Genomic DNA, 26,653 nt, shown 5'->3' on the forward strand with positions numbered 1-26,653 from the left:
ATCATTTCACTGCTACCTAATAAAGGTGGAGAATCTTTATTTGTATATTAAGATTAGAGAGGATAAAGAATGTTGCAAAAAATGTGCTAATTATATTTATTTTCTTGTTTTGTTAAGGAAAATTATCTTTTTGAAGAACTTAATACAAGTTAGGTATTTGTTATTATGGCAGACAACCTGAGTGAAAATTTACACTTCTTCCTCTCCTCTAGACTTTTCATCAGTTTTTCTGTTCCTAAGCACTTTTGTTTTCCTATTAACAATTTCTAAATAGCTAAGTCTAATAGGCTGTGGATTCTAAGTCTTACCAGATTCTAGCCAACGTAAGTTAGCAGTGCAAGGCTTACCTTGTAGTCCACTTCTTTTGGAGGGATATAATGTATTTCAGTTATGACTAGGTGATTGTAAGCATAATAGTTAACTCCACCTAGTGACAAAGACAAAATCGCTGCCAGAATCTGGCTGCATTCTTGGACTGATCCTGAATCAAATGACTCCTTCACAATCAAATTTAAGTATTTCTAGTCATGTGTTTCTCATAATGTAATCCAAGTAAAGCATTTCCAGGGAATGGCAATATTTAAAACCATACAGGAAAGAAATTAAAGAGGATGTGTTTGAAATTTGAGTTGAAGCTTTCATTCAGTACTTCCACACATAACAAATCTAGCATTGAAATTAGAAGAAATCCTTCTTAGATAAGTCATTTGTAAAATATAAAGCTCACTCACCATTCCGACTCTCTTCATCAATAGCAACTATGGTAGCTGGTGGTCCTCCCCTAGCTAGTTTGCAATCTAAAGAGAGAAGACAACCAAAGGTAAGAAGTCACACCCTCAGGGACACTCACAGTATCATGAGATCATATTCCTTGAGATGTATATCCATGCTTAAAAAGAAAAATCCTACATTCAAATTAATATGCATCATTACTTTAAACATTTTTTTATTTAACAAAATTCATAAGAATTTCATAGATGTCTTACGACATCATAACACAGTCACTTTGTACACCATGAAACTAGTCAAGTCTTACTTAGAAAACACCAGCAGAGACCACTGGAGAGCATAATTTCTTAGGGACAGAAATAACGGGATGGTAATTTAATCCAAAGAAATAACATAAAGGAATGATTAACAAGGATAAGTTGTAATTAAAACTTCACAACAGAAACAAACATAATTGGACTTTAATTGTGATAAAGAGTCTAATTAAAGAACAGTGAATAAAATTTTAACAATGTTCTAAAGAGAATGAAACAGACAGACAAGCAATGTTCATGAGGTTGTTTGAAATTTTTATTTTTGTCATCTTACCCTCATATTGCCAGTCTGGAGTCAAAAGTATAGAGTCATCAAAGGAAGCAGATCAGAAAAACAGAAGAAAGAAAGGAAGAATATATGTATATATTTAGTGAGGATTTACAGATATCAATAGAATTATATAGTAACAGATGTATCACCAAATTATTTGTAATAGTCATTTGTTATAAAAGCCTTATAACAAATTTTGCAATTCTAATATAATATCACCACATTAACTCGATAATATATACCCCTTGAAAATAATACGAAGTACATTTATATGTTTTCTATGAAAAAGGATATACAAATTACTTATGAACAGTCCTTTATCTTTATGTTGAACAAACCTTAAAACTAGTGCCTGTCAATCAGTACTGATGACGAATTCGTTATTTTAAACACTGCTAATACCCTGCCAAGAATATCATGATAATGCACATTTAAATAGTATCATGAGTTATGATATCCATGATAATTAAAATGTGAAGGCTTTGCTTGCAAGATGTCAATTGCACACTTCTGAGACATAAAGCATTCTCCTATGAGGTACTTGGTGATCCTGATAGGACCATGTAATGCAGTTAAATGGACATGGTGCACTCTTAAGACTGCAGCATAAATTAAATTTGCTTAAAGCCATCCAAGTATGTGTGTTATTTCAGAGATGATATCAAGGTTTATTATTTATTTATTTATTTATGAAAATTCTATTTATTATGCACATGGGCATGAGGAGCTTTCTGGCAAGTACTATTCTATATTGCAAGGTATGTGCTCTCTAATATGAAGCTTAAAATCACAGAGATCTGCAGTTTTTCTCTTTGTCCTTGTCAGTGTTCAAGGAGTGTCAAGCCACAACATTTTTAGATCTAAAATATCTCCTACTCATAACACGCCTTCCTGTCCTTCCTACCTGCCCATATAGCACAGCTGCTATTTGTCACCCCTATTCTTTACAATGGTTTCTTCACTAATCACCCAGCTTTGTTCTCATCCTGCATTCATCTATTCATTCCACGAGAATCACTTTCTTGCATCCAAATCAAGGATAAAATAATGGCACTTCTCACACGAAAAATACTTATATATTTCACCAAAGTTTTTCAAACCTAAATGGTTTAGGGTCACATTTCAAAAAATGTTATGGTCTCAATATCCTCTGCTTAGAATTAAACACCATGCTCTCCAGTCACATCAGACCCCTTACTCTTGCTGGAATACACCTTGTATTTTTAGGGAAGTTTTGTTATCTAGATTTGTTTTTGCCTCTACTTCTGCCTGGAAAATCCCTGCTTCTCTTGGTGGAACTAGATTTCACTTATACCATGAAAACTCACCCTTACCCCCAGTCAGAATGTATCATCCCTCTCATGTTTTCAAAATGATATTTTATTTAGCTAGTTTCTCATTCCTTCATGCACTCAAAAAATATTCATTCAGTCTAATTTGTAGATGAATTACTATGTACTGAACGTGAGAATCAAAATCAACAGCTTTTTTCAAGGATCTCAGGTGGGGAACATAGAACATAAATACAAACAACCACACTGGTATAGTACCATATAGTATATGTGGAATCAATTATTTAATAAATTCACTAACAACGCAAATGATTAAAAGAAAATAAAGAGACAATACACATGGGAAGTTGAAATGGAATAACAAGAAGGCAGAAGTGATTTGCAAGCAGAGAAGAAAGGAAATCTGACCAGTTCTTACAAGAACTGGTAATTCTTTGGTAAATCTTGAATTGCCAAACATCTCTTCAATTTGTATTTCAGAGAGAAGTTACTTTTCAAGACTATCCCCCGGCCCTTACATATATGGTCATGGCCTTAGTTAAGACCATCATCACGGCAGAGAGCAGACAAAATGTGTTGGGTATTTGTGTGTGAGTATTGATAGAGATATAACTATTTAATCAATAACTTTTGGGGGCAGGCAGGATAGAGGAAAAGGAAAGAAAGAGGAAATTGGATATAAATATTTAAACTTTTCACCAGTTAGCTACTATTAAATTTATGGAAAGACTTTCTCTATACAGCTGTGCTAAGTACAATTCCCCAAACCCTAGCCCTGACTAACTCTGTCACCTTTTCCATTCTCACAATTTATTCTCTAGCCATGACAAACCAAATTTATATTTGCTATGCCATCTGCTGAAATGCCCTTTTTCCTCTCCTTCCCTTAGTTAATTTTCATTTATCTCTCAAGAACCCGGCAAGGCATCACCTGTTCTAGAAAAAAATCTTCCTTTTTGTTAGTCTAGGTTAAATGCGTCTTCTTTGTACTCCTGCAGTACACACTGTATTCCATTGCAAAATAGTGTCTCTTTCTCACAAGTCCTTCAGACCAAGTCTGTGTCACATTTATCTTACCTAGTAATCTCAGAATCTGGCAAGAGTTAGTCCTAAAATGTCTGTTGAATTTGTTCTGAACTACGGTCTACCTCGCTACCAGCTCTCATTGAAAACCCCTCATGAAAGCTGCTCAGAGTCTGTTCTCATTATGTACTCACTTGCAGAAACAGCCCAGGAGTCAAGTCAAGGCTCAGTTATGTTTCCTCCCAGTTAGACCCCTTTAGATGTCTTCCACTAAGCTTTATTCTTCCAACAGATTTTAAATCCTAGCCCCTATCCCCAATAAGACATTTTCATGTTTGACAGATACTTTATTTATTCTGGATCAAACCAAAAATAATTAAAACATTTCTATACACTCACAACACTAATAAAGAAAGATTAGTCTGATATATACAAAAATCTATTAATAACATTGTTCACAACACCCAAAGTGTTTGTTTTGAAATGATGCATTCATGAAAGTATAATTAGTTCTGAAATGAACAAAGATATGTTTTCATAGCAAGTATATTCAAAATTGTCTTTAAAAATAAGTGATTTTGTACAGAATAGCCAGGAACTATTATGTATGCAAAATACCCAAATGGAGATCAAAGTGGAGACTGAAAAGCAATTTTGGGCTGGGTGTGCCTGTTCTCTGTGGTCTATGGATAATCTGCCACAGAAAGACAGGTCAGCTGATGACACCTGCACCATGGAAAGTGAATTCCTTAATCAATTTAATTTCACCATTGACTGTTTTGGTTAAATCACAAATCTATTGTTTTTCATGACTCCAATTTCTAGCTTTTCAGGTCCCTACCTGATTCCCATATCCAATTTATCATAAAGTGCAAGATATGGATACAAATACCTGACTGTTCAATGTGATTTATTTCTGCAAATTTGTCATCAAGCTAAAAATAAGCCATATATTTTTTTAAATAATCACACGCAAGAGGTTACAGTTAAAAGGAGTATTAGAAAAATGTCTAACTATTATATCATTTTGCACAGCTGAAACCAAAAGGAGGAGGAGGAGGAGGAGGAGGAGGAGGAGGAGAAGAGGAAGAAGAAGAAGAAGAAGAAGAAGAAGAAGAAGAAGAAGAAGAAGAAGAAGAAGAAGAAGAAGAAGAAGAAGAAGAGGAAGAGGAAGAAGAAGAAGAAATAGGAGAAGAAGAATTTACTGGCTGAGGCAAAAAGTACCCCCTCCATCCTGGAGTTATTTTCTTAGTACAAAGGATACTTGATTTGTGTTAGTTTTAAGCTAACATTCATAAATGGTAAAATTTCTTCTCAATGTAAACTCTGTATTTTGTGGAAATAAATTAAATGCTGATATTAAACATAAAAAAAGATATGTAATGAAAGGTATTAAACTTGTGATACATTGTCCTTATGGTAGCTTTAGTTTAAGAGCATGTTTCAGATGGTTCATGCAAAGGTAGTTATCCAGAATTGTCCAAATATGCTCATTACCTATTTGGAAGATTGAACGGCCAGGAAAATCGTATTCCCACCTGAGCCTATCCCAAATTTTCCTTTTAAGGCCAAACAATGTGTTTTCAATAAAATTTCAAATCTATTCACTTGTCCCCCTATATTAGCATATCAATTGACATTAATATGTCAGTGACTTAACATATTCCATTTGCTGCCCAGACAATACATGCACTTGTGATTTCAAAGGTACCTTAAATGTAACACTACAAAGTTGAATTCCAGTTGCTACCCACCCCATACTTGCCCTCTTCCACTATGTATTATTTCCGTAAATGGCACAAATTTGCATCAGGTTGCATAAACCAGAAACCAGGAGGTCACCTTTGAGCCTGCCCATCTCCCTCACTTTCCTATGTTGAATCCATCAATAAACCCTGAATTTAATCCTATGAAAGAACTCCTCATACACACTATACTGCTTTCAAGCTCCTGTGTCACTACACTTAGTCAATCAAATAGGTTTCCCTAACTGTTCTCCCTAGAGGTAATCTTGCTCCACTCTTTAATTTTATTTTCTATCTTAACCTCAGTGATTTTTACAATTAAAAATGAGTTTACCTTTTAATATTTTGACATTGCTTTTAGGTTAAAAGTATTTTTATGGCCTACACCCCTCTGCATAGGATGGTTTTAGAATGAAAACCAAAATATATGGCCTACGAGGTCCTGAATAATATGGCCTTCTCCTTCCTCTCCAGTCTGATCTACTGCTATGCTCTTACTTGCCTTCAGCATCCTAGAAAAACTATTTTTTTTCTTTCTTTTAATCACTCTATGCTCCATCCAGGGACACAACAGGACCTTTCCATGCTGTGTTATTTGTTGTTTCTAATCTTTACACTACACCCAGCATTCACTTACATATCCTTTAGATTTTAGCTTATGCTTCACTTTCTCAAAGAGACTATTTCTGATCCCCAGGTTTCCTGATACACTCTCATAAGTCTGTGTCCTAGTATCAATGTATAAATGTATGATTCCTCACTGACAAAATCTCAGTGATAACCCACATCTTGTTTCTATTCCTCAGAGTTATGTTCTCAGTGGACAAAATGGTGTCACATTGATCCTCAGCAACTATTCATTGAATTCAAGAATAAATAGAGTTTAGGGACCCAGTCAAGAGCCTGACTCCAGGGTCCGTATCGTATGCTGAGTAACACACAATAGTCCTGCCGTGGCTGCTGCCTACAGGTTCATTCATCAAGGAGCTGAATTTCTTTACTTTTGAAAATGGCTCTAAAATATTTTTTAAATAGTACATGTTGTTGAATGATTTTAGTAAAATGATTATTTAAAAAATAATAAATAGCCTCAAACAATGTTCAATAATAATAATTAAAAAAAAACTCTGAAAGGTAAATTTCCTTTTTTTCTTTCTGAAGTTTCAAATGTCACTCATATATACAAGTAAGAGGGAAAGAATGGGAAACAGTTTAGTTGTCTAAAGATAGAGTCATCGAAGCTACCTCAGCAGAAGTGTGAAGGGAAGCAGAATGTGCCACCTCAAAATATGCCAATTTGGCAAGCAGAGCTGAAGGCAATCTGGAACCAGTAGACTTAGGGAAAACTTTTTACTCCCCTTTTACAGCCTAATATAATTTAGAAAGGAGACCTGTACCAGAAAGAGAGCTATCACCAGAGATAACTTTTCTATTTGAGAGACTTATCTGTGGGACAGGGCATACCATTTCTTTACCAAACATTTCCTCTTCTCTTCCTATAAATTGTCTCCCTCCTCTTTGAATCTCCAAGCCACCATCCCTTTCCATAGCCCAGGACGGTATATAAGGATCAATTGCCTGGCTGCCTCTGAGTCTCATGTCTTTGTACATAATTGAAATTTTTTTTTTTTCTCCTGTGGATATGTTTTTTTGTACGTGTGGTCTCAGCCAAGAAACTAGAAGTGTGGAGGGAAAATTACTTCTCTCTTATAAGTGAAAAGCTACCCGAAGAACAGAAAGGGGTAGATAATTTTGTAGAAAATTGGGATTCCTTGGATTAGTTAGAAAAGCTCATGGAAACCTAAGAATAATAAAGTGGAGTAATGAAAAGAGGAGGAAGGAGAAAATTTTCACTTGCTTCCAATTATCAATAGTTTCTATTAGAATTCTACACTATGATCATCAATTGCCTGGATTGAAGAACTATTTTGGAGTAAGATTACTTATCCAATAACTTATCAATGGCAAGCTCTTTCATGATTATATCAAATTTAACCTTAAATAAACTCAGATACCAAAACTTACGTGATCTCAAAGATCACAAATACTTTTGTATCACATTCAAATTTTTACTTAGCCATTTCCCAACCAACTCCCTGTTAATATCAGTGAAATTTTGTAACATGAAGCAGAGTATTTGACATATTATCATCACTCAATATATTTGTTGAACTAGGGAATATCCTCCTTGATGACAAATGAATAAAAGAAACCAGTAAGTCCTTAGTATTAGTCACTGGAGAGTGTTTTAAGATATTAAAGGGATTGATTTCTAGTACAGTATAGAAGTTAAGAACATGTGCTTTGGACTCAGAAAACCTAATTTCAAATCCTAAATTTGGTTTTTAATAGTTGTGTAATATTGGACAGGTTATTAATTTCTTATACCTTAGTTTATATAAATAGGGATGATAGTAAATATAATCAATATATTTACTACAACAAAAGTAAATGAAATAAAATCTGTGACAATTCTTAGAATAGTGCTTGGCAAAATGTACTGGCAGAACAGTTACACCTTTAATTTTTATAGCATCATTATTTTCAGGATGAATATATTTGGACAGACATTACTATGTTTTTCCTCTGATCAAAAGATGGTAGAGAATACATTGGATTTCCCTAAATATACAAAGAAGGTTGATCTGATTTATGTATGTGATTGTGAAGTGCATTCTCATTAAGAATAAAAGCAATCACATGAAATGTCACTACTGACTGCCTGTATGGGAGAAATAATTTGGAATTCCTATTCCAGATATCAATTTAGAGACATTATCCTGGATTGAATTTATTAGAGGCTAACAGAGTCCTTGAACCCCAGGTTATAAAAGAGTGGGTCGCTTACAGTCATGCACTGGTCCCACTGTAGTCTTGAAATGCACTGGTATCCAAATAATCAAGCAGAAAGATCAAGCAACAGGTACAGATTTTAAAAATATTTTTAATAAAAATATAGCTAACATACAATATTATATTAGTTTCAGGTGTACACCATAGTTATTCAATATCTATGTATCTAAAGAAGTGATCACCATAAGCCCAGCAACCATCTGACACTGTACAATGCTATCACAATATTATTGACTATATTCCCTGTGCTGCACATTACATCCCCATGACTTATTTGTTTTAACCTAGGAACTGGGACCTCTTATTCCCCTTCACCTTTTCCACTATTTTTTAAAAAATTTTTTCAATTACAGTTTACATTCAATATTATTTCATATTTGTTTCAGGTTTACAACATAGCGGTTAGACATTTATATAATTTGTGAAGTTATCTCCCTGAGTAGTCTAGTACCCACTTAGCATTATACACAGTTATCACCATATTATTGACTATATTCCCTATGCTGTACTTTACATCCCCATGACTAATTTGAAACTACTAATTTGCACTTCTAATTCCATTCACCTTTTCACTCTGCCCCAACCCCTTCCCACCCATGACCACGATGAATCTAGTACACTTCTGACACTATGAAATATAACATTATTATTGACTATATTATAATATTATTGACTCTATTCCTTACCCTATACCCTACATCCCAATGACTACTTTGTAACATTTTTTTAAACCTCTATCCTCTCAACATTTTCTACTTTTTAAAAAGTTACTATTTACTTCATTTTATTCTAATCGGTCTATCGATAGCTGTGGACTTGTACATGCATGGCATTTGGTGAGAGAAAGAAAACCATTCTTATTCATAAGAAGTGAAAGGATCTAAACAATCAAAAGAAAGACAAGCCAGGGGCTATACAGAGAAGACATGACAGGAAACAAATTGTCAGTAGGAGACTGATCAGGTCATGTAAATATTTTTAATGTTATATTTGTTCACCGGGAATATTACTATATGCCATTACTTGATTATTTCATTTAAATGCATTGCCAAATATGTTAGTCTATATACCTTAATGTCATTTTCTTATATATAATCCATACTGCGTGAGTTAGAATGTTTTGGTTTTCCTTCCATTGAGAATGACAGCTTTTCCTTATTTGTCTAAACTTCCAGCAAGTGACCATGACTACATTTAAAGAATTTGAGATGGATGGGATAATTCTTGGCCCAAGGTGTAATATCACTACTGACATCAGAAGAAGAAGCAACCATATTGTTATGAGCACGGCCTTGGGAGACAGACTGTCTAGGTTCAATAGGAGCCACATTTTACCTCTTGAGAGCTAGCTTTTAGGATCTTTGAAAGTTCTATAAAGTCTCTGTAGTTCAGTTGCATTATTTGTATTAGTAAAAGTTGTTTAATGAAACAGTACCTGACATATAAAAGTGTTTTATAAGTTATTGTTTCATAAATTCTATTCTAACCAAATGAGCTAATCAAATACAGAATTTGTATATCTCTGCATTTTAAAAGCAATGGCTGTCACATATGTTTAACAATTTCAGTAAATGTTTCTAAAATTTTTCAACATTCAAAACAAAGCCATATGCTATTAGTAGATCAAAACAGGCTTAGGATATGTTAGCATTTTTGATGTGCGTTTAATGTACTGGAATAGTAACAGTACATTTAATTATGTGGTCATAGATTGCTAAAGATATATAGGGATAACTAAATCATGCAAAGGATCACAGTTTTAAAATTACCAGGGAACTGCTTACAACTAAAATCAAAGCAAAACTCTTGTTTTTATAATCTAATATAAAGTCAATTGTGTACTCCTTATAAAAGATCTTCGCAATATCTTGCTTTCTGTTATTTTAAGATCTTCCTAAAAGGCTCTTTATGTTGGTTAACTTGTTTTTCCATGTTACCCAATTTCACTTTATGTTTTATATTAAAACATAAAGGAGAAACGACGGGGAAAAAGCTTTGTCTCAATGAGGAAAATATATTATTCAAGGAACACTTTGGAAAAGCAATTAAAGAGTTTACATTTATACCATTTTTGAAAGCCAATTTGTTATTTCATTTTATAATTATCCTTAATGAGGAAGCTTGGAGAAAGTTCTCAATCATGATTCTTACTAAGATACTCAACATATTGAACAATAAAAGCTGAAGCATCAACCCTACTTTTTAAAATTTCATTCTTCAGAAAGATTCTTAATAAGCCATTATTTTTAGCGTACTTTGCCTATGTAAATAAAATCCTTTGTCACAAACCAATTAAAAGTACCTAAATTGTCAGTAAAAAAGAAAACTCTGTGGATTAAATTACTCCCCCAAATTAAGCATTTAATATTAAAGTATATATTACACATATAATATTAAAGACCATATCCATGTAAACATTACATCTGTTTTATTCTTCCAGCTTTATTGAGATATTTTTTGACATATAATATATGCAGGTTCAACGTATATAATGTGTTTATTTGATACAGATAGATATTGTGAAATGTTTACCACAATAAGGTTGTAAACACCATACTTTCACATAATTACATTTTCTGTAGTGAAAAGATTTGGATCTACTCTCTTAACAACTCAAATATATAAAATAGTATTGTTAATTGTAGTCACCATGCTGTACATTAAATCCTCAGAAGTGATTGATATTAATAGTGAAAGACTGTACCCTTTGACCAACATCTCTCCATTTTCCCCACCCCTCAGTTCCTGGCACCCACCATTCTATTCTGTTTCTATGAGTTCAGCTTTTTTAGATTCCACGGGTAAGTGAGAACATACAGTATTTGCCTTACTCTGTATGACATATTTCACTTAGCATAATGCCCTCAATGTCCATCGTATTATTGCAAAAGGCAGGATTTCCTTCTTTTTAAGGCTAAATAATATTCCATGGTATGTACATATATACCACATTTTCTTTATCCACTAATCTGTCAATAGACATTTGTTTCCATGCTTTGGCTACTGTGAATAATGCTTCAATGAACATGGGATGTGAATATTTCTTTGATGTGAATAATTTAAGTGCCGTTGGATATACACCCCAAAATGGGATGGTTAAATCATAGGGTAGTACAATTTTTAATTTTTTGAGGAACCTCCATATTGCTTCTATAGTGGCTGTACCAGTTTACATCCTCACCAAGAGTTTACAAGGGGAGTTCCCTTTCTCCACATTCTAACCAACATCTATATCTTTTCTTTTGGTAATAATAATTCTAACAGTATGAGGTGGTATCTCATTGCAGTATTGATCTGCATTTCCCAGACAATTAATGAGGGTTGATTGAGCCTCCTTTCATGTACCTGTTGGGAAACTGTATGTCTTCTTCGGAAAAATATCTATTAAAGTCCTCGGCCATATGTTTTAAGTGATTGTTCTTTGGATGTTTAATTATATGAGTTTCCTATATATATAGGATATTAATCCCTTCTCAGACAGACGATTAGCAAATATTTTCTTCCATTCGATAGGTTGGCTTTTCATGTTCTCCCATTTGATACGTTGACTTTTTATTTTGCTGATTGTTTCTTTTGCAGTGAAGAAGCTTTACAGTTTGATGTAGTCCTACTAGTTTATTTTTTTTCTTTTGTCTCTTGCACTTTTGGTGTCATATACAAACAGATTTTGTCAAGACCAACTTCAAGAAGCTTTTCCTCTATATTTTCTTCTAAATAGTTTTACCATTTCTGGTCTTTAAGTCTTTAATCCATTCCACATTAATTTTATGAATTGTGTGACATAGGGCTTTAATTTCATTCTTTTTATATGTGAATATCATTTCCCCAGAACCATTTATTGAAAAGACTATCCTTTCCCCATTGAATATTCTTGGCTCTCTTTTCTTCTCTTTTCTTTTCTTTCTTTCTTTTATTTTAAATTTATTGGGGTGACAATGGTAAGTAAAATTACATAGATTGCAAGTGTACAATTGTGTAATACATTGTCTATATATCACATTGTGTGTTCACCACCCAGAATCAGTTCTCCTTCTATCACCATTTATTTGACCCTGTTGGCTCTCTTTAAATACAACTTGTGAGAGTTTATTTCTGGGCTCTGTATTCTGTACTACTGATCTATGTGTCTGTTTTTATGCCAGTACCATACCATTTTTATTACTATAGCATTGTAATAAAGGATAAACTCAGAATGTGTGATACCTCCAGCTTTATTTCCTCCCCTCCCCCAGGACTGCTTTGTCTATATAGGTCTTTTGTGGTTCTGATCAAATTTTAGGATTATTTTTTCCTATTTCAGTGAAAAATGCTACTGGAATTTTTATAGAGATTGCATTACATCTATAGATGGTTTGGGGTAGTATGGACAATTTTCTCATCCTTGAACACAGGATATCTTTCCATTTATTTGAGTTTTCCTTAATTTCTTTCAATATCTCACAGTTTTCAATGTACAACTATTTAATCTCCTTGGTTAAATATATTCCAAAGTATTTTATAATTTGTGATTGTATTGTAAATGATATTGTTGTGGATAGTTCATTGTTGGTGTATAAAATCACAACTGTTTTTTGCATGTCGATTTTGTATTCTGCAAACTTACTAAGTTTGTTTAATAATTCTAAAAGTTTTTGATGGAGTTCTTAAGATCATATATATATGTATATATACATATACATACATATATAATATATATAATATATATATATATATATATATATATATATATATATATATATATATTCATCTGGGAACAGAGACATTTTTTTCTTTCACCTTTCTGATTTTAATATTTCTTATTTCCCTTGTCTGATTTTTCCCTTAAGGACTTCTGGTAACATGTTGAATGGGAATGGTGACAGAGGGCTCCCTTGTCTTGTTCCAAGTCTTGGAAGAAAAGCTTTCAGCTTTCTACCATTAAGAATGATGTTAGCTGTCTATTTGTTGTATATGGTCTTTATTATGTTGAGATACATTCCTTCCACACCAAAAGTGTTGAGAGTTTTTATCATGAAAGGATGTCGAATTTTGTCAAATGTTTTTTCTGCATCTTTTGAGATGATCATATCATTTTTATTTTTCAGTCTATTAAAGTGGTGTGCCACATTTATTGATGTGCATATGTCATACCATCCTGCATCCCAGGAATAAATCCCATTGATCATGGTATATGATCCTTTCATCATTGTGTTGATTTCAGTTAGACATTATTTTCTTGAGAATGTTTGCCTGTATGTTCATAAAGGATATTGGTATGCAGTTTTGTTTTCTTGTAGTGTCCTTATCTGTCTTTGGTAACAGAAAAATAATGTCCTCATAAAATGAGTTTGGGAGTGTTACCTCCTTTTCTATTTCTTTGAAGAACTTGAGAAGGATTGGTATTCTTCTTTAAGTGTTTCATAGAATTCATCAGGGGAAACACTTGATCCTGGACTTATCTTTATTAGGAAACTTTAGTTACTGATTCAATCTTCTTACTGATTATTGGTATGTTCATATATTCTATTGTGGTTTTTTTTCCATACTCAGTCTTAGTAGGCTGAATGTTTCTAGAAATTGATTCATTTATTCTAGGTTATCCAATGTGTTGGTGTATAATTGTATATAACAGTAATGTCACGCTCCTTTGTATTTCTGTGTTTCTGTGTTGTTAGCTGTAATATGTCCTCTCTCACTTATGATTTTATTTATTTGAATTTTATTTTCTTCTTAGTTACAAGGTCTGCCAGTTAAGTTCAAGAACTCATCCTAGAAAAAGTGCTACAAACCTCATTGCTGAATATCACTACAGTCATCTTTGAAGAACTCCCCTTGGGAAGCTGTGCAACGACACCAGCACCTAGTCCACCCTTCAAACAGTTTTGGAACTCTTTTTCTAGAATGACCATCAGAGCTGTTGTTGTATTAGCCTTGATGTCCTGAAAGTCATCAAAATGTCCTCCTTTCAATATTTCCTTTATCTTCGGGTAAAGAAGGAAGTCATTGGGGGCTAGATCAGGTGAGTAGGGAGGGTCCAATACAGTATTTGCTCACTGGCTAAAAACTCCCTCACAGACAGCGCTGTGTGAGCTGGTGCATTGTCGTGATGCGAGAGCCATGAATTATTGGAGAAAAGTTCAGGTCGTTTTCATCTAACTTTTTCACGCAACCTTTTCAGCACTTCCAAATAGTCAAATTCGTTAACTGTTTGTCCAGTTGGTACAAATTCATAATGAATAATCCCTCTGATATAAAAAAAAAAGGTTAGCAAAATTGTGACAAGTCCACGAATGTAACTGTCAGACCTAGCATTCTTGGAACAGGAGTGCTAGGCCATATTAAGGCACATATTAAAATCTACTGATTTCAAATTGTTTTCCTAAATCGCTGTACCATTTTCATAATTACTCACAATTTCAGAGTTCCCCTTTCTCCTCAGCCTCCATAATGCTTGGATATTCAACTTTTCTCATTTTCACTGTTGTGACATAGTTCTTCTACAATTGCTTCAGAAAGTGGCGAGAATAATGGCACAGGTGTATTTGAAGTGAGGGGGGGTAATTTGAGAGGGATTAATGGTAGCGTGCCTTCTACTGTAATATATATATATATATATATATATATATATATATATATATTTTTTTTTAACTTAAACGTTCTCTGTATATTTTCATCACACCTCGTATATTTTCTTAATATATTTTATTCTTAATGTTGTTTATTTGGCTTTCCCTCTATTGCTATTTTTTTCCTTGTTCATTTTTGTGATGAATTCATCAAACAAATAACCTTTAACTTTGCTGATTCTGTTATTTTGCTATTTTGATATGTTATTTTGCTGTTATTTGCTATTTTGTGATCTTTATTATTTCTTCCTCTCTTTGGTAATATTGTCTTTTAATTACACACACATATATTATTTCAGGTGAATGCTTAATTTATTGATTTTCAGACTTTCTTCACTTCAAATATAAGCATTTAGGATATAAATAGCCCTCTACATGCTGGTAGAACTATAATTTCAAAACTTTTTAGAAAAAACACACACAACTGTTATTTAGTTACAATTAGCCTCTAATTAGGAAGATGCTTTGAAAATGATTTTGGTACATCATAATAAATGTAAATACCTAGATATTAAAAAATTGCCACCCAAATTCAATTTTTTATCCTGAATAACATATATCTTTGTTCTTGTTTTGAAAAATATGCATATACTGATTAACTTTAAAGCATATCAAGCTATAATTTTCATTACTGTGCTTGTTTCAATGAGATTTAAAAAATAATCCCTATTGTTAAAAACATTTTTCAGCTGTCTTCATTTATAACCATCTTAAAAACAGTATCTTTTCCTACAAGAATATATTACAAATATATTTTGTACACTCCTCACTTAATATTGTCAACTGTTGTTGTGACTTCAAGCAAAATAACACATAAGAAAACCGATTTTACCATAAGCTAATTAATATAAATAAGAGTCAAGTTTCTACCGTACTTCAACAAGGTACTAACAAACAACTATTTTCGGGAGAGAAAAAGAAAGAAGCTACTGATATCGGAAGAATAATTGAAGAAGAACCCATCACATTCCAATTGATCAAACTCTGTATGTACATTTGCCCCCAAAAAAACAAAAGCAAAAGGAGGACACAAGCCAACACCTAAACATCCAATAGACAAACAATTAAACATACTTTTGGACTGGTCCTTGCAACAATCCTTTTCTCCCAATAAAATAATCAAGTGGATTGAGGTACACATTTGTTTAGGACCTTGGGATCATGAATGAAATATTCATTATATTTTTCTATGGTCAACAAATCCCTATATTATTTTGATTTCCACGCCACCTGAGATTATATATTTTCTTATTCTAAATCCAAGTTCTGTTTTCCTTATTGTCCTTTTTAGATTAAGATAGGAAATACCTGTTAGTCTTCTGGAAAAATCAATATACCTGGAGAATTTTTCCCCAAGGGCATCCTCCTACTTTTCACAAATCCTCAATCAGAATCTGAAGGATCTTGAATTTCTCTGTAAATCTACCCTTATCCAATATGCGGGTAAAATTTGCTACATTTTAACAATGGTGTAAACTTTGAGACTGACTCCAACTACTACTATTTAATAGCTCAGGAAACATATAAAGTTTTCAAACAAAAATTACAATTTTGTCCAAAGAAAATGTACTGTCCAGGAAATAATTTATCCCAGGGGAATACATACACCAGTCTTGAGATATTTTAAACTATTTAAAACTTTCCTGGGATTAAGAAAAAAAAAAATTAAAGAGTTTTTTTGGATCTCATACGCTATTGCACATAATAGGTTCCCACCATTTCTGCAACGGCCACACCTGTTCTCTCCTTAACTTTTTCTCTCCTTACTACTAAGTCTCTTCCCTGGATTTCTAATATAATCTGTGTGTGTTTGTGTGTGTGTGTGTGCATTCATGAATTCGAGTGTATTGTGCATCATTTAAAATTAGCTCTTTGGCTAAATCCTGTTACCAATTTGTACATGGGTAATCTGGGTAATCCATTGGTGTTCTGACTTAATTTTATCAGAATATTTAAAGACTGATCCTTTACTACAACCTTTTTTTAGACTTAGTGGCAAAAGCCTACTCACCTTGTCTATGAGCAACAATGTCAGCAACCATGCTAATAGTTTTTTTTTTTACTGACTTGATTCTTCTTGCTGTGCAATATTTTTTTTTCCCCAAAGAAATATACATTTTCAGCATGCAGGCTTACCTCCTATAAACTTTTACAAATATTTCCCTTTTCTAGCCACCACTGCAATAATGAAAAATCCTATTACTCTATTCTCTGTTAAGAAGGGGAAATTCCATGAGAGTCTATGTTCGTCCAAAAACTGACTTTGCCTGAATCATATCAGGGATGAGATAACCCCAGGAGGCAGAACTTATCATACTAACCTGAACTTGTGAATTAGCAAGTATTAAGAGAGTATACAGGTACACCTTTGGAATAGTCCACAATTTTAGAAAGCTATGGGAACAATGCAGAAACCTTAATTAAAAGCAGTCAACAGTTTAACGATCTTCTTAAGGAAGTGGATATTGTAAAGGTAGAATCGCATACAAAAAGTTCATGTATAATTTTCAATAGTTTTCTTCTGTCTTTAAACTATGCTAAGGTTCAGAAATTGTCCGGGGCACTGAACAATGCCACAGAACTCATTATCTGAGAATTTCATAATATTGGGCAGGTTATGCTTCAAAACAAAGCAGTCCCAGAAATAATGTCAGCCTCTCAGGATGGAACATGAGACATTTTAGGGGGGATATACTTTCCTCTGACCCCTAGACATCGTTCTGGTATCTTTTATGTTAGTAAGGTAATCACTTAGCTATCAAACAACTGTTTACTTACCAAAGCCTTCATTTCAACTACTGTATCATGAACTTAGTCCAATTGGTTAGCTCTCTGCCTCAACTAACCCACCTTAAACCACTTTAGCCTATGCTCAAAGCCTATAAGTACCTCACTTCTGACTTACCTTTTGTGAGACATTTCTAAACTCTTGTCAGCATAGTGTTTTTGCCTACTGCAGTAATTTACAATAAATTTATATTTTCTGCACACAGTATCTGCCTCAGAGTAAACACAGATAGCTGTTAGTATTATTTATGTTACTTTTATTACTAGTTTTGATATTTTTCCATCATTTACTATTGTGGAAAATGTGAGAAAAACAATCTATTTTATTCACTAAAGCTATAGTTGTTATCTCTTCTATATATACTTCCAAAGACTTACCTCAAACTTTCATTTTCTTTTCTGGTTATTTTTTTCATGTGTCATTTTCCATAAAGTTTTCTGTTTTGACCTGATTATTTAGTCAATTTCTTTGTTTCTTTTAATTTTTAATATCTACTAAGCAGATTACATTTGATAATTAAAACGTAACAAAAATAGAGCTTAGCAGAGAACCTGACACATCCTATATGTTCAATGATGGTCTTCATTACTTTGTAATGCTCCTGCAAAGCCAAATTATAATATATTTAAAGCTGTGTATAGATATTCCCTTTGTAACATCTATTAATCTTGTTATTGACATTAATACATCTGGGAACTCAGGTGGATCAACCACCTTTGCATAAATGAAACCACCTGCAGAGGTCAGTTTTTCAAAATATTTTACAAATTTCAATGACGCACCTTTAGCTAGAATAAGTCATAGCTCATACAATGCCAAGTGCAAGGCATTAAGTATGTGTTTGTGTGTGTGGTCTGATTATTACTCTGAAGATAAATCATCAAGGCCATATTTCCTGAATCCCCTTCAGGAATAAAATATAAGATTGATTTGTTTTTTCCCCCACCAAAAGCCCTCAGTGACTAAACAAATGTTGGTTTGGTTCAACAATGAATGTCCTCTAAGACCACTGATGAGAAATACCACTTTATATGTGCATATTTTAATGATGACCTCTTCTTGAAAAAGAAGAAAAACATTCTTGCTTTTTAGACAGAATTAGTTTCTGAATTTAGAGATGATTGGCTTACATTAAAATTATGTCCCTGATGCAATAAATTTACTCAACTTCTTGATTGTCTTATAGTAAAAAAAAAAAAAACCAGCTGTTTACTCTGATCCCATGGTGTTAAGACAATTTAAATTAAATCCATAAGCACAGCTTTGTCACTCTATAAAACACTGCATGCATGTCATTATTTAAATTATCATTACTATTGAAAGAAAAAATTCACTTACGTGACCCAATTTGTTACATTTTAAGGAGTGCAGTGCTGCATTTGAACTAGAAATTGGTAGCCTTGGGCTGCCAGTTTTGGATTTGGGCTGCTTCATCATGTAATCCTGTTGTAGAAGTGATCTTCTCTGAACTTCTGTGCTAGTTTCTCAGCAAATAGTCTTAATGCCTGCTCAGAAAGCATGTTTTGCACATGATAACCTAAGGATTATTCTACATCAGGAAACACTTAAATTACCATAATAATTTTCTCTCTAAGTTCTTAAGCGTGATTAATGTTGTTTTCATTTCTTGGCTTAGAAAGGGATTTCTAAAAGTGAGTGTTCTGGACAGTTTTTTGGGTGATACTTTGTAAAGTTCATGGAAATGAAGCTAATTCTTTAAAAATCATTGTCAAGTATTGAAATCTTTTCTATCGGTGGATATTTAGGTTATTTCCAATTATTCAGTAAAACAATGCTCCAATATTATCTTTTAGGTGTAGTAATTTGTGATCATATCTAAGCAATTCTATAATAAAGATTCCTAGAATTGGGATCTTTGATATATACTTATGTATCAAGTAATATAAAAGTATAAAATTTTGTTAAAATCTTCAAAATTGTCCTCCCAACAAGATGTACATATTTAATTTTTCAGAAATCATATGAGTTGTCACCTGTATTTTCACAACAAATAAATGAAAACATCCACTTACTTTACAGTTTTGACTCTTATGCTATAAAGAAAACTTGCTCTAATTTTTCACTTGCTAGAAAGAATATGCCTTGCATACTTAATTTAAAACAATTTAAAACTTCACTTGTTAGGATACTAGTAAAAATCACCCCTCTCTATTTTATCACTCAAATAAGCAAAGGATGCTGTATTTTTAAAAAACGGATTCACATGTGCTTCCACAAAAGACAATGAAGGGCTTGCCTATGTGTTGCTGCCAACTAGTAAATATATTGGAAAATCACTAAACCCATTAGCTTGTACACAAAGATTTTGAATAAGCTACTGTTGAAATCATTTTCTCCTTTACTGGTTTAGAAATCCTGACAATGTAAGTGTGGTAAATGAACCTAAAGACATAGTCAATAGCAAAAAGATAAAAGCAAATAACCTATGAGAATAAACCGACAAGCCAAGTTTCACGAAAAATATAAAATAAATAATAAATAAATAAATAAATAAATAAATAAAGATGCTTAAAAATCTTAACTAAAATCCCAACATGCTTATTTTAGCTGCTTACCATGTGTCAATACAGAAATAATCCAGAGAATACTTGGTGAGGACAGTCATAACATCAAATCACAAGGAAGTTTATTTTCATAATATCTAATGAAATTTTAATGGCATCCTTTGGAAATAGAAGGCTGCGATTTTTCTAAGTGAGGGCTTGCAACTCGAAAACACTTATATAGTATGAAATGTTAATTGTAGAAATGCAATTAATAATGAGCAAGGGCCAAAAGCAAGTAAGGCTTTGTAAAAGCAAGATATGTAACCTTTATCAACAGAACTGAAACATCTGGTAGAAAAGATTCTACTTATAGGGGAATTCTGGCTTTTTTCAGTAACTGGTAAATTGAATCAGATTCATGAAAATCTAACAGTAGTGTTTGTTTTCTATTCCCAGATATATGCATCAATGAGTAATAATTATGGTGATAATTTTGGAAAAAGGAATGTGTGGAAGAAGTCTTTTCAAAATTGATATCATCTCAATTCTTAGGTTTTATCATCTCTTAAAACACTCAATTTAAATTGAAAAAGTCACTATTCATTTTATGCAGTAAAATTAAATACATAAGTAAATCACTTAGTATTTGTTATCAAGTATTTGTTAACCTTTGGTTGTGATCCATTTACCCAATAAAAAACATTAATTCATAGATAGAAAAAAAAAAAAAAAAGCAAAACAAAAACAACTATCTGATGGTAAAAAACTATCTAATGGTTATTTATTGCACCAGTAAATATTGTATTATCTCATTGAATCTAGTAGAAATTGTAAGGATTCAATGATGTGCTTTAGAATTAAGCTTAGGAATTAATATTGTATGTGAAGAAATGAGAAAGAAAAATGCAATATTACACATAATAAAGCCAATTACTTCTTTACAAAATGTCTCTTATTGTATGCCAGGTCAAGTGATAGAGCAGACTATCTCTTACATCCCAAATATCTAGAAAAGTTTATCTAAAAAACAATGAATTTGAAGAAATATACACAGTGCACATAATGCATATAGTTTTGTGTATATATAACTATCTAAATATATCTCAAATATATATCATCTAGCTACTGCATACTTGTATGTCTCTATGTGCATATATGTATGAGAGAGGGGGGGGGGAAGGGGAGGGGGAGGGGGAGGGGGAGAGACTAAATAATTTCAAGTCCAAAAAAACGCAGGGTTTTTTCAGTTCATAAAGGTCAATATCACACTCACTGGTGTATATAAACTGTCTATATGAACTGCAGAAAAGCAATACCTGGAACCCTAAAGTTTGTTGCATCCAGCTTTTTACGATGCAATACAGAAAATTGTTATTTATTTACTCCTGGATCAGAGAGAAAATATTAATGAATCAGGTCTCAGTGGGCTAAGAAACTCACTTTTGAGCTTGAAGGTGTTTAGCAAAATTGACAAATGATATAAAATACAAAAAAAAGTGCTACCAAGATGGATTTTAAAGCAATTTAGATTTTGGTTGCCATTATGATTCTGTTTTATCATTAGTACATTTCTTTAACATTTTTTAAATACATATTATTTCCCAGGTTTTGAAATAAACCCAGTTACTGCTAATGCCACCAGCTTAAGGCTGGGTCTACTGTGAACATAGAGCCACAGAACCTGCAGTTTGACCTGGGGTACTTCTGTTTTTGCAGCACATTTATTCTGGTAGGTTTGTACTTGCAATTGAACAAAATTATAGATTTAAATGTGTAATCACATTACACCTGGATTTGCCAAGTTTCACTGACAACAGCTCCAAATGCAAATCACAGTGTTACTTTTTCAGCCAAAGAAAATACTTAGGCCAATGAGATACCAGACTGCCTGCTAGAGTCCAAGTGATCTGCTCAGCTGGCAAAAGAGTAACAGATTAATTGAACAGTGCGGACAGTGTCTCAGACAAAAATTCTCCAGATATAATTGCAGGTAGGTGCCATTACATCAGTGGAATGTACTCAATTAGCAATACCTTTGAAAAACCAGAATCAACTTGTTCCAGCAAGGGAGAGTATCTGTCAAACTGTGGTTCCAGTTTGGGATTTGATAATGTGTCAGCTACAGGATCCACCTGCTGTTCTCATTGTGTGTTGCAATAAAAGCAACACAGCCATACCAAAGCAAATATTTTTAAAAAGGCAGCCATCGCCCTGAGCAATTAAATGTGCAACAGATCTTATTCCTACGCTTAGTGTTGAGAGAAAACAAATATTCAGCTGGTTACTTTACAGGAAAAAAAATAATAAAAGCAAAGCAAAATAAAGGAAAAGACCCAAGAGAGACTAATTGGCTTGTTCTCAAGAACACAGAGAGTAAATGGTAGGGAGGATGACAGTTCCGTTGCTTAATTCCAAATTAATTAATTAATGCTGAGTGACCCACAATAGAACACTAACTCACAAAAATGTTTAGATTTATTATTTTTTCCCCCACATACTATTTAATTCACCAAAAATATCACCAAAGTCATGGAGCTTGCTAATTGCTTAATCTATTCATTCCAAATGATTATATATCAGAAAAGATCCATAACAGATATTAAATTGAGTTATACATTTACATCTGAAAAAACTAGGATATCCAATTTAAGGCACAGTGGAGTGTTGCACCACCTTGACAGGATTCAGACATGTGGCTAAATTAGGAATTAGGGTAAAGGTGGCCTAATCTTTACACAAACTTAATTATATTAAAATCGTGCCATGTTAAAAATAGCAGTCTCCAGTCTTTTGAAAGCTAGTTCCAGGTTTACCATCAGTGTAACAGATAGAGACTATTTTAAGTAAATTGTGACGAAAATGACAGCATTTTTTTAGCTTTTAATATATATATTTTTTTAAAAGTCATAATTCAATTTATCACTTGCATTTACCAGTTTCGTTTATCTATTGAAGTTGTGACTCAAAATGTGAAATTTGGTGGTCAATAATTTATTAAATTTTTTAGCAAGAAATTCAGATGCCAATATAACCTAGAAAACTGAATGTTCAGCACATTTTAGGGCAAGATGGGCAAATATTGCATTAGTTATCTCATCAATAAAATTGCAATGTATTTCTATCTCTTGGGTTATCATAAAGTCAAAACAATGGCAAGTCCTGAGCATAGAATGAAGTACAAAGAAAACCTCTACAAGTCATTGTTTATTTCTATATTATTGCAAATGTCAATCATTAATATACTTAAATGTGGATATTCTGTATTAACACAAATGGCATATACTTAAGTAATACTACAAAAATTGAAGAGAAAAAAAAGTGGCATTCTCTCTTTAGCACTGTCAAGAGCAATGATGCTTTCAAAAACAACAACAAAAACTTGAGATATCTTTTCCTGTAAGGAATGTGGATGCATTGGGCTACCAAAATTTGATGAACCCAAACCATTATGAGCATTAGACTAATTTCACTTAATCTGATTCCAGTTGCAGTTTTTGAGTTGAAATTTGGCTCTCCATTTCTGTACTCCTACAGGGAGAAAATGTATTACCTAATAGATTCAAAAATCCAGCTGCATGTCAGTTATATTTCTTGTTGAAATCAATAAACTGGCTCATTGTCTCATGGATCAGTCTGGAATGGGTTTGACTACTGTGATCCTTTCCCCTGAGTCCAATCACGTCCAGGGATACAGACAAAAATTGTATTTCTAGATTTGTGAATCAGCCTCTGGCCCTTGATTTGTTCATCTCTGTGCTTCCATTCATTGAGGCCTGGAAAGAACTATCAGCCAGTCTCTAGAGAGCAGCTATAGCCAGTCTTTCTCTAATGGCAGAACCATGTCTATTGGTTGAAAAAATGTTGAAACAGAAACTCAGTATCAACATGGCTGTATAGGAGATTTTTGAATGAGAGAATGATGACGATGATGATGACAATATGGTGAAAGAGAAAATTGGCTGGGAAGAGACACAATGTTTATTCTTTGGGATAGTATTTATACAGGTGTCAAAACTCATGAAATTGAAAACTTAATTTTTGCATGTTATTTTACATAAATTATACCTCAATAGGTTCATTCATCAGAAATATTGACAGTACGTATTGTGCAAAAATAAAATGGTTTGTGAAGATTAGATAAATCTATGCAATTTGCAGTATAATTATTTTTAACAAAAAGAACATATTTGAAAAAAGAAATGCAATTAAATTGTATTGTACAATTTTTCATTTCACATTGTCTATTATTGTTTTTAATTCTTACAAATCATTGTGAAGTAGTCATATTTTTATTGTGTTATAAAATCAAATGATGATTTATCTTTTCAAGTGGCTAGGATAAAAACTACAAGGAAGTAGCATAACTTTTTGTATCTATTTTAATAGTTTAAGGACTCCATAATCAAAAATTATTTTGTCAAAAATGTCATTTTACTGTTTGCAGAATTTTCTAATTATTTCAAAAAGATTTTTATACTTTACCCATAACATATATTTATATAGGCAATGATAAAGAAGCCAAAATGTGTCAAGACATATGAATAATATTATTAAGATGTCAAGAGACAACCAGCAGAAGGTGAATAAGTTGTACAGTTGTATCATGGAAGGCATGCCTATTGTGCTATTTCCTCCAACAGAAAGAAGCTTTCACTCTGCATGGTTTCTAGAATCTGCTGAAACTACTTTGCATGATTTTATTGTTAAAAATTATCTCTGTTACATACACTTATTTGAAAACATAAGCACACCTATAAGACATAGAGTTTTGTGCCCACTTACAAAGCTAAATTATATATGAGAGATGACTAATTTGTACACTTTAGTTCATAAACTATTTTGTTACATTTAAAAACGTATTTTCAAATCTGAGCTCTTTTTATTTTTTTCTCTCACTCCCTCAGCTTCAGCCATTTTGCCGATAATTTAAATATGATAAACATTCCCCCATCTTAGTCTGGCCTTTGCATTTCCATTTGCCTAAAATGCTTTTCTTCCAGATGCCTGCATGCCTGAGGGTGTCATTTACTTTCCATCTCTATTCAAATGTCACTTTCTCAAGAAAGCCCATTTTGCCACCCTGACTAAAATAGCCCACCATCCATTCTCTCAGGTCTTACACTCTTCTTTATACATTTAATACTACTTTTCACTATTTGACATATTACATATGTATTTGTTCATTCAAAACGTGGACTTCGTAGCTATAAAAAAATTGGTTAAACATGCTCTTCAACTAAGTGTATGTTTTCTTTACTTATTTTTATTATGATATATTAATTATACTTTAAATGTACATTCATCTTACGTATTACTGTTCAACAGTTTTGACAAATGTGTATACCTGAGGAACTCATTCCACTAGGAAGATACAGAGCACATCCATTATCCCTGAAGATTCATTCATGCTCCTTCCCAGTCAATACCACACTCTACCCACAAGGCAAAACTCCAGTATGATTTATTTCACTATGGATTCTATTACCTGTTGTAAAACTTCACATAAATGGGATTTTATAGTTTGCTCAGTGTGTTAAGTTGATGTTAAATATATATCCTTTTTTGGTACTAGTTTCTATTTTAATTAGTCTGTAAAAGCAAATATAAAAATATTCTAAACTTAGTATTATACTAAACTACAGAACTCAACCATCAGTGAAAGATAAGATCTTAGTAAACTACATGAACCTTTGTTTTTTGTTTGTTTTTTTTTAATTTGCCTGTTGTAATTTTATATTTTAGGATTTTAGGATACATAACTATTATTCTCCATGTGGGACTCAGATTTGAAATCTAGGTTTCAAAGAACAGTCTGTAAAAACAGATTGTTCTTTTCAATTTTAAATTGCTTTCCATATTGGAACAATTATGAAGTTTGCAGAAAATATGGAATTTTAGCATGTGGTATAAAACTCCTAGAATCAACATTTCTTACATATTTTTAAAAGAAGAGAGTTATTTATTTTACTAAGACATTGATATCAATAGCATACAAGGATGGTTATTAGTTTAGTTAATTTACTTTAAGTGTTCCATTCCACTAAGCAGATGTTGGGGAAGTTGGAATCCAGGAAGATAATTATGCCAAAATATGTTTCTAATGGAGTTTTTACAAAAGGAAATATAGTAACTATTCTAGCCAAAATTTGGATTTGGGGGAATTCCCAGACCAAGTTAGAAGCCAAGGGCTTGGGCAATAGGTCTGATTGGAATAATTTATATTCCCTGGGAACTCCTAATATGTTGGCAACACTGAAATAAAAAATGTTAAAAAAGGAAATGAAATTTGTGCCATGGAATGATTTGTCGCACACAAGATTCTTTCCAAGTTTCTTGAACAAGACATTAAGATACAACAAAATCTTCCTATAAGATTTCTTACAGTTGGTGACCTCAATAAGCACCTGGAGTCAGAGATGTCCGTTCTAACACTCAGGTTCTAACCAGTTCTAACACTGGTTAGAACTGCTCTAGAGTTCAAGAGTAGTAACTCAGATTACTAGATGAAAATAAGGTTCCAGACAGG

General features: G+C 32.8%; 1 protein-coding gene across 1 annotated transcript in view; it reads right to left on the reverse strand.

The window, feature by feature from the left end:
- Positions 1-26,653, reverse strand: part of PCDH15 (protocadherin related 15) — a 1,312,736-nt gene that overhangs the window by 493,060 nt on the left and 793,023 nt on the right. Inside the window, exon 5 of the mRNA XM_074339439.1 lies at positions 732-797. Coding sequence (XP_074195540.1) covers positions 732-797 — 66 coding nt within the window. The remainder of the gene's footprint in view (positions 1-731; positions 798-26,653) is intronic.

Source organism: Rhinolophus sinicus, linkage group LG07 (genome assembly GCF_036562045.2).
Source record: "Rhinolophus sinicus isolate RSC01 linkage group LG07, ASM3656204v1, whole genome shotgun sequence".
Taxonomy (NCBI): domain Eukaryota; kingdom Metazoa; phylum Chordata; class Mammalia; order Chiroptera; family Rhinolophidae; genus Rhinolophus; species Rhinolophus sinicus.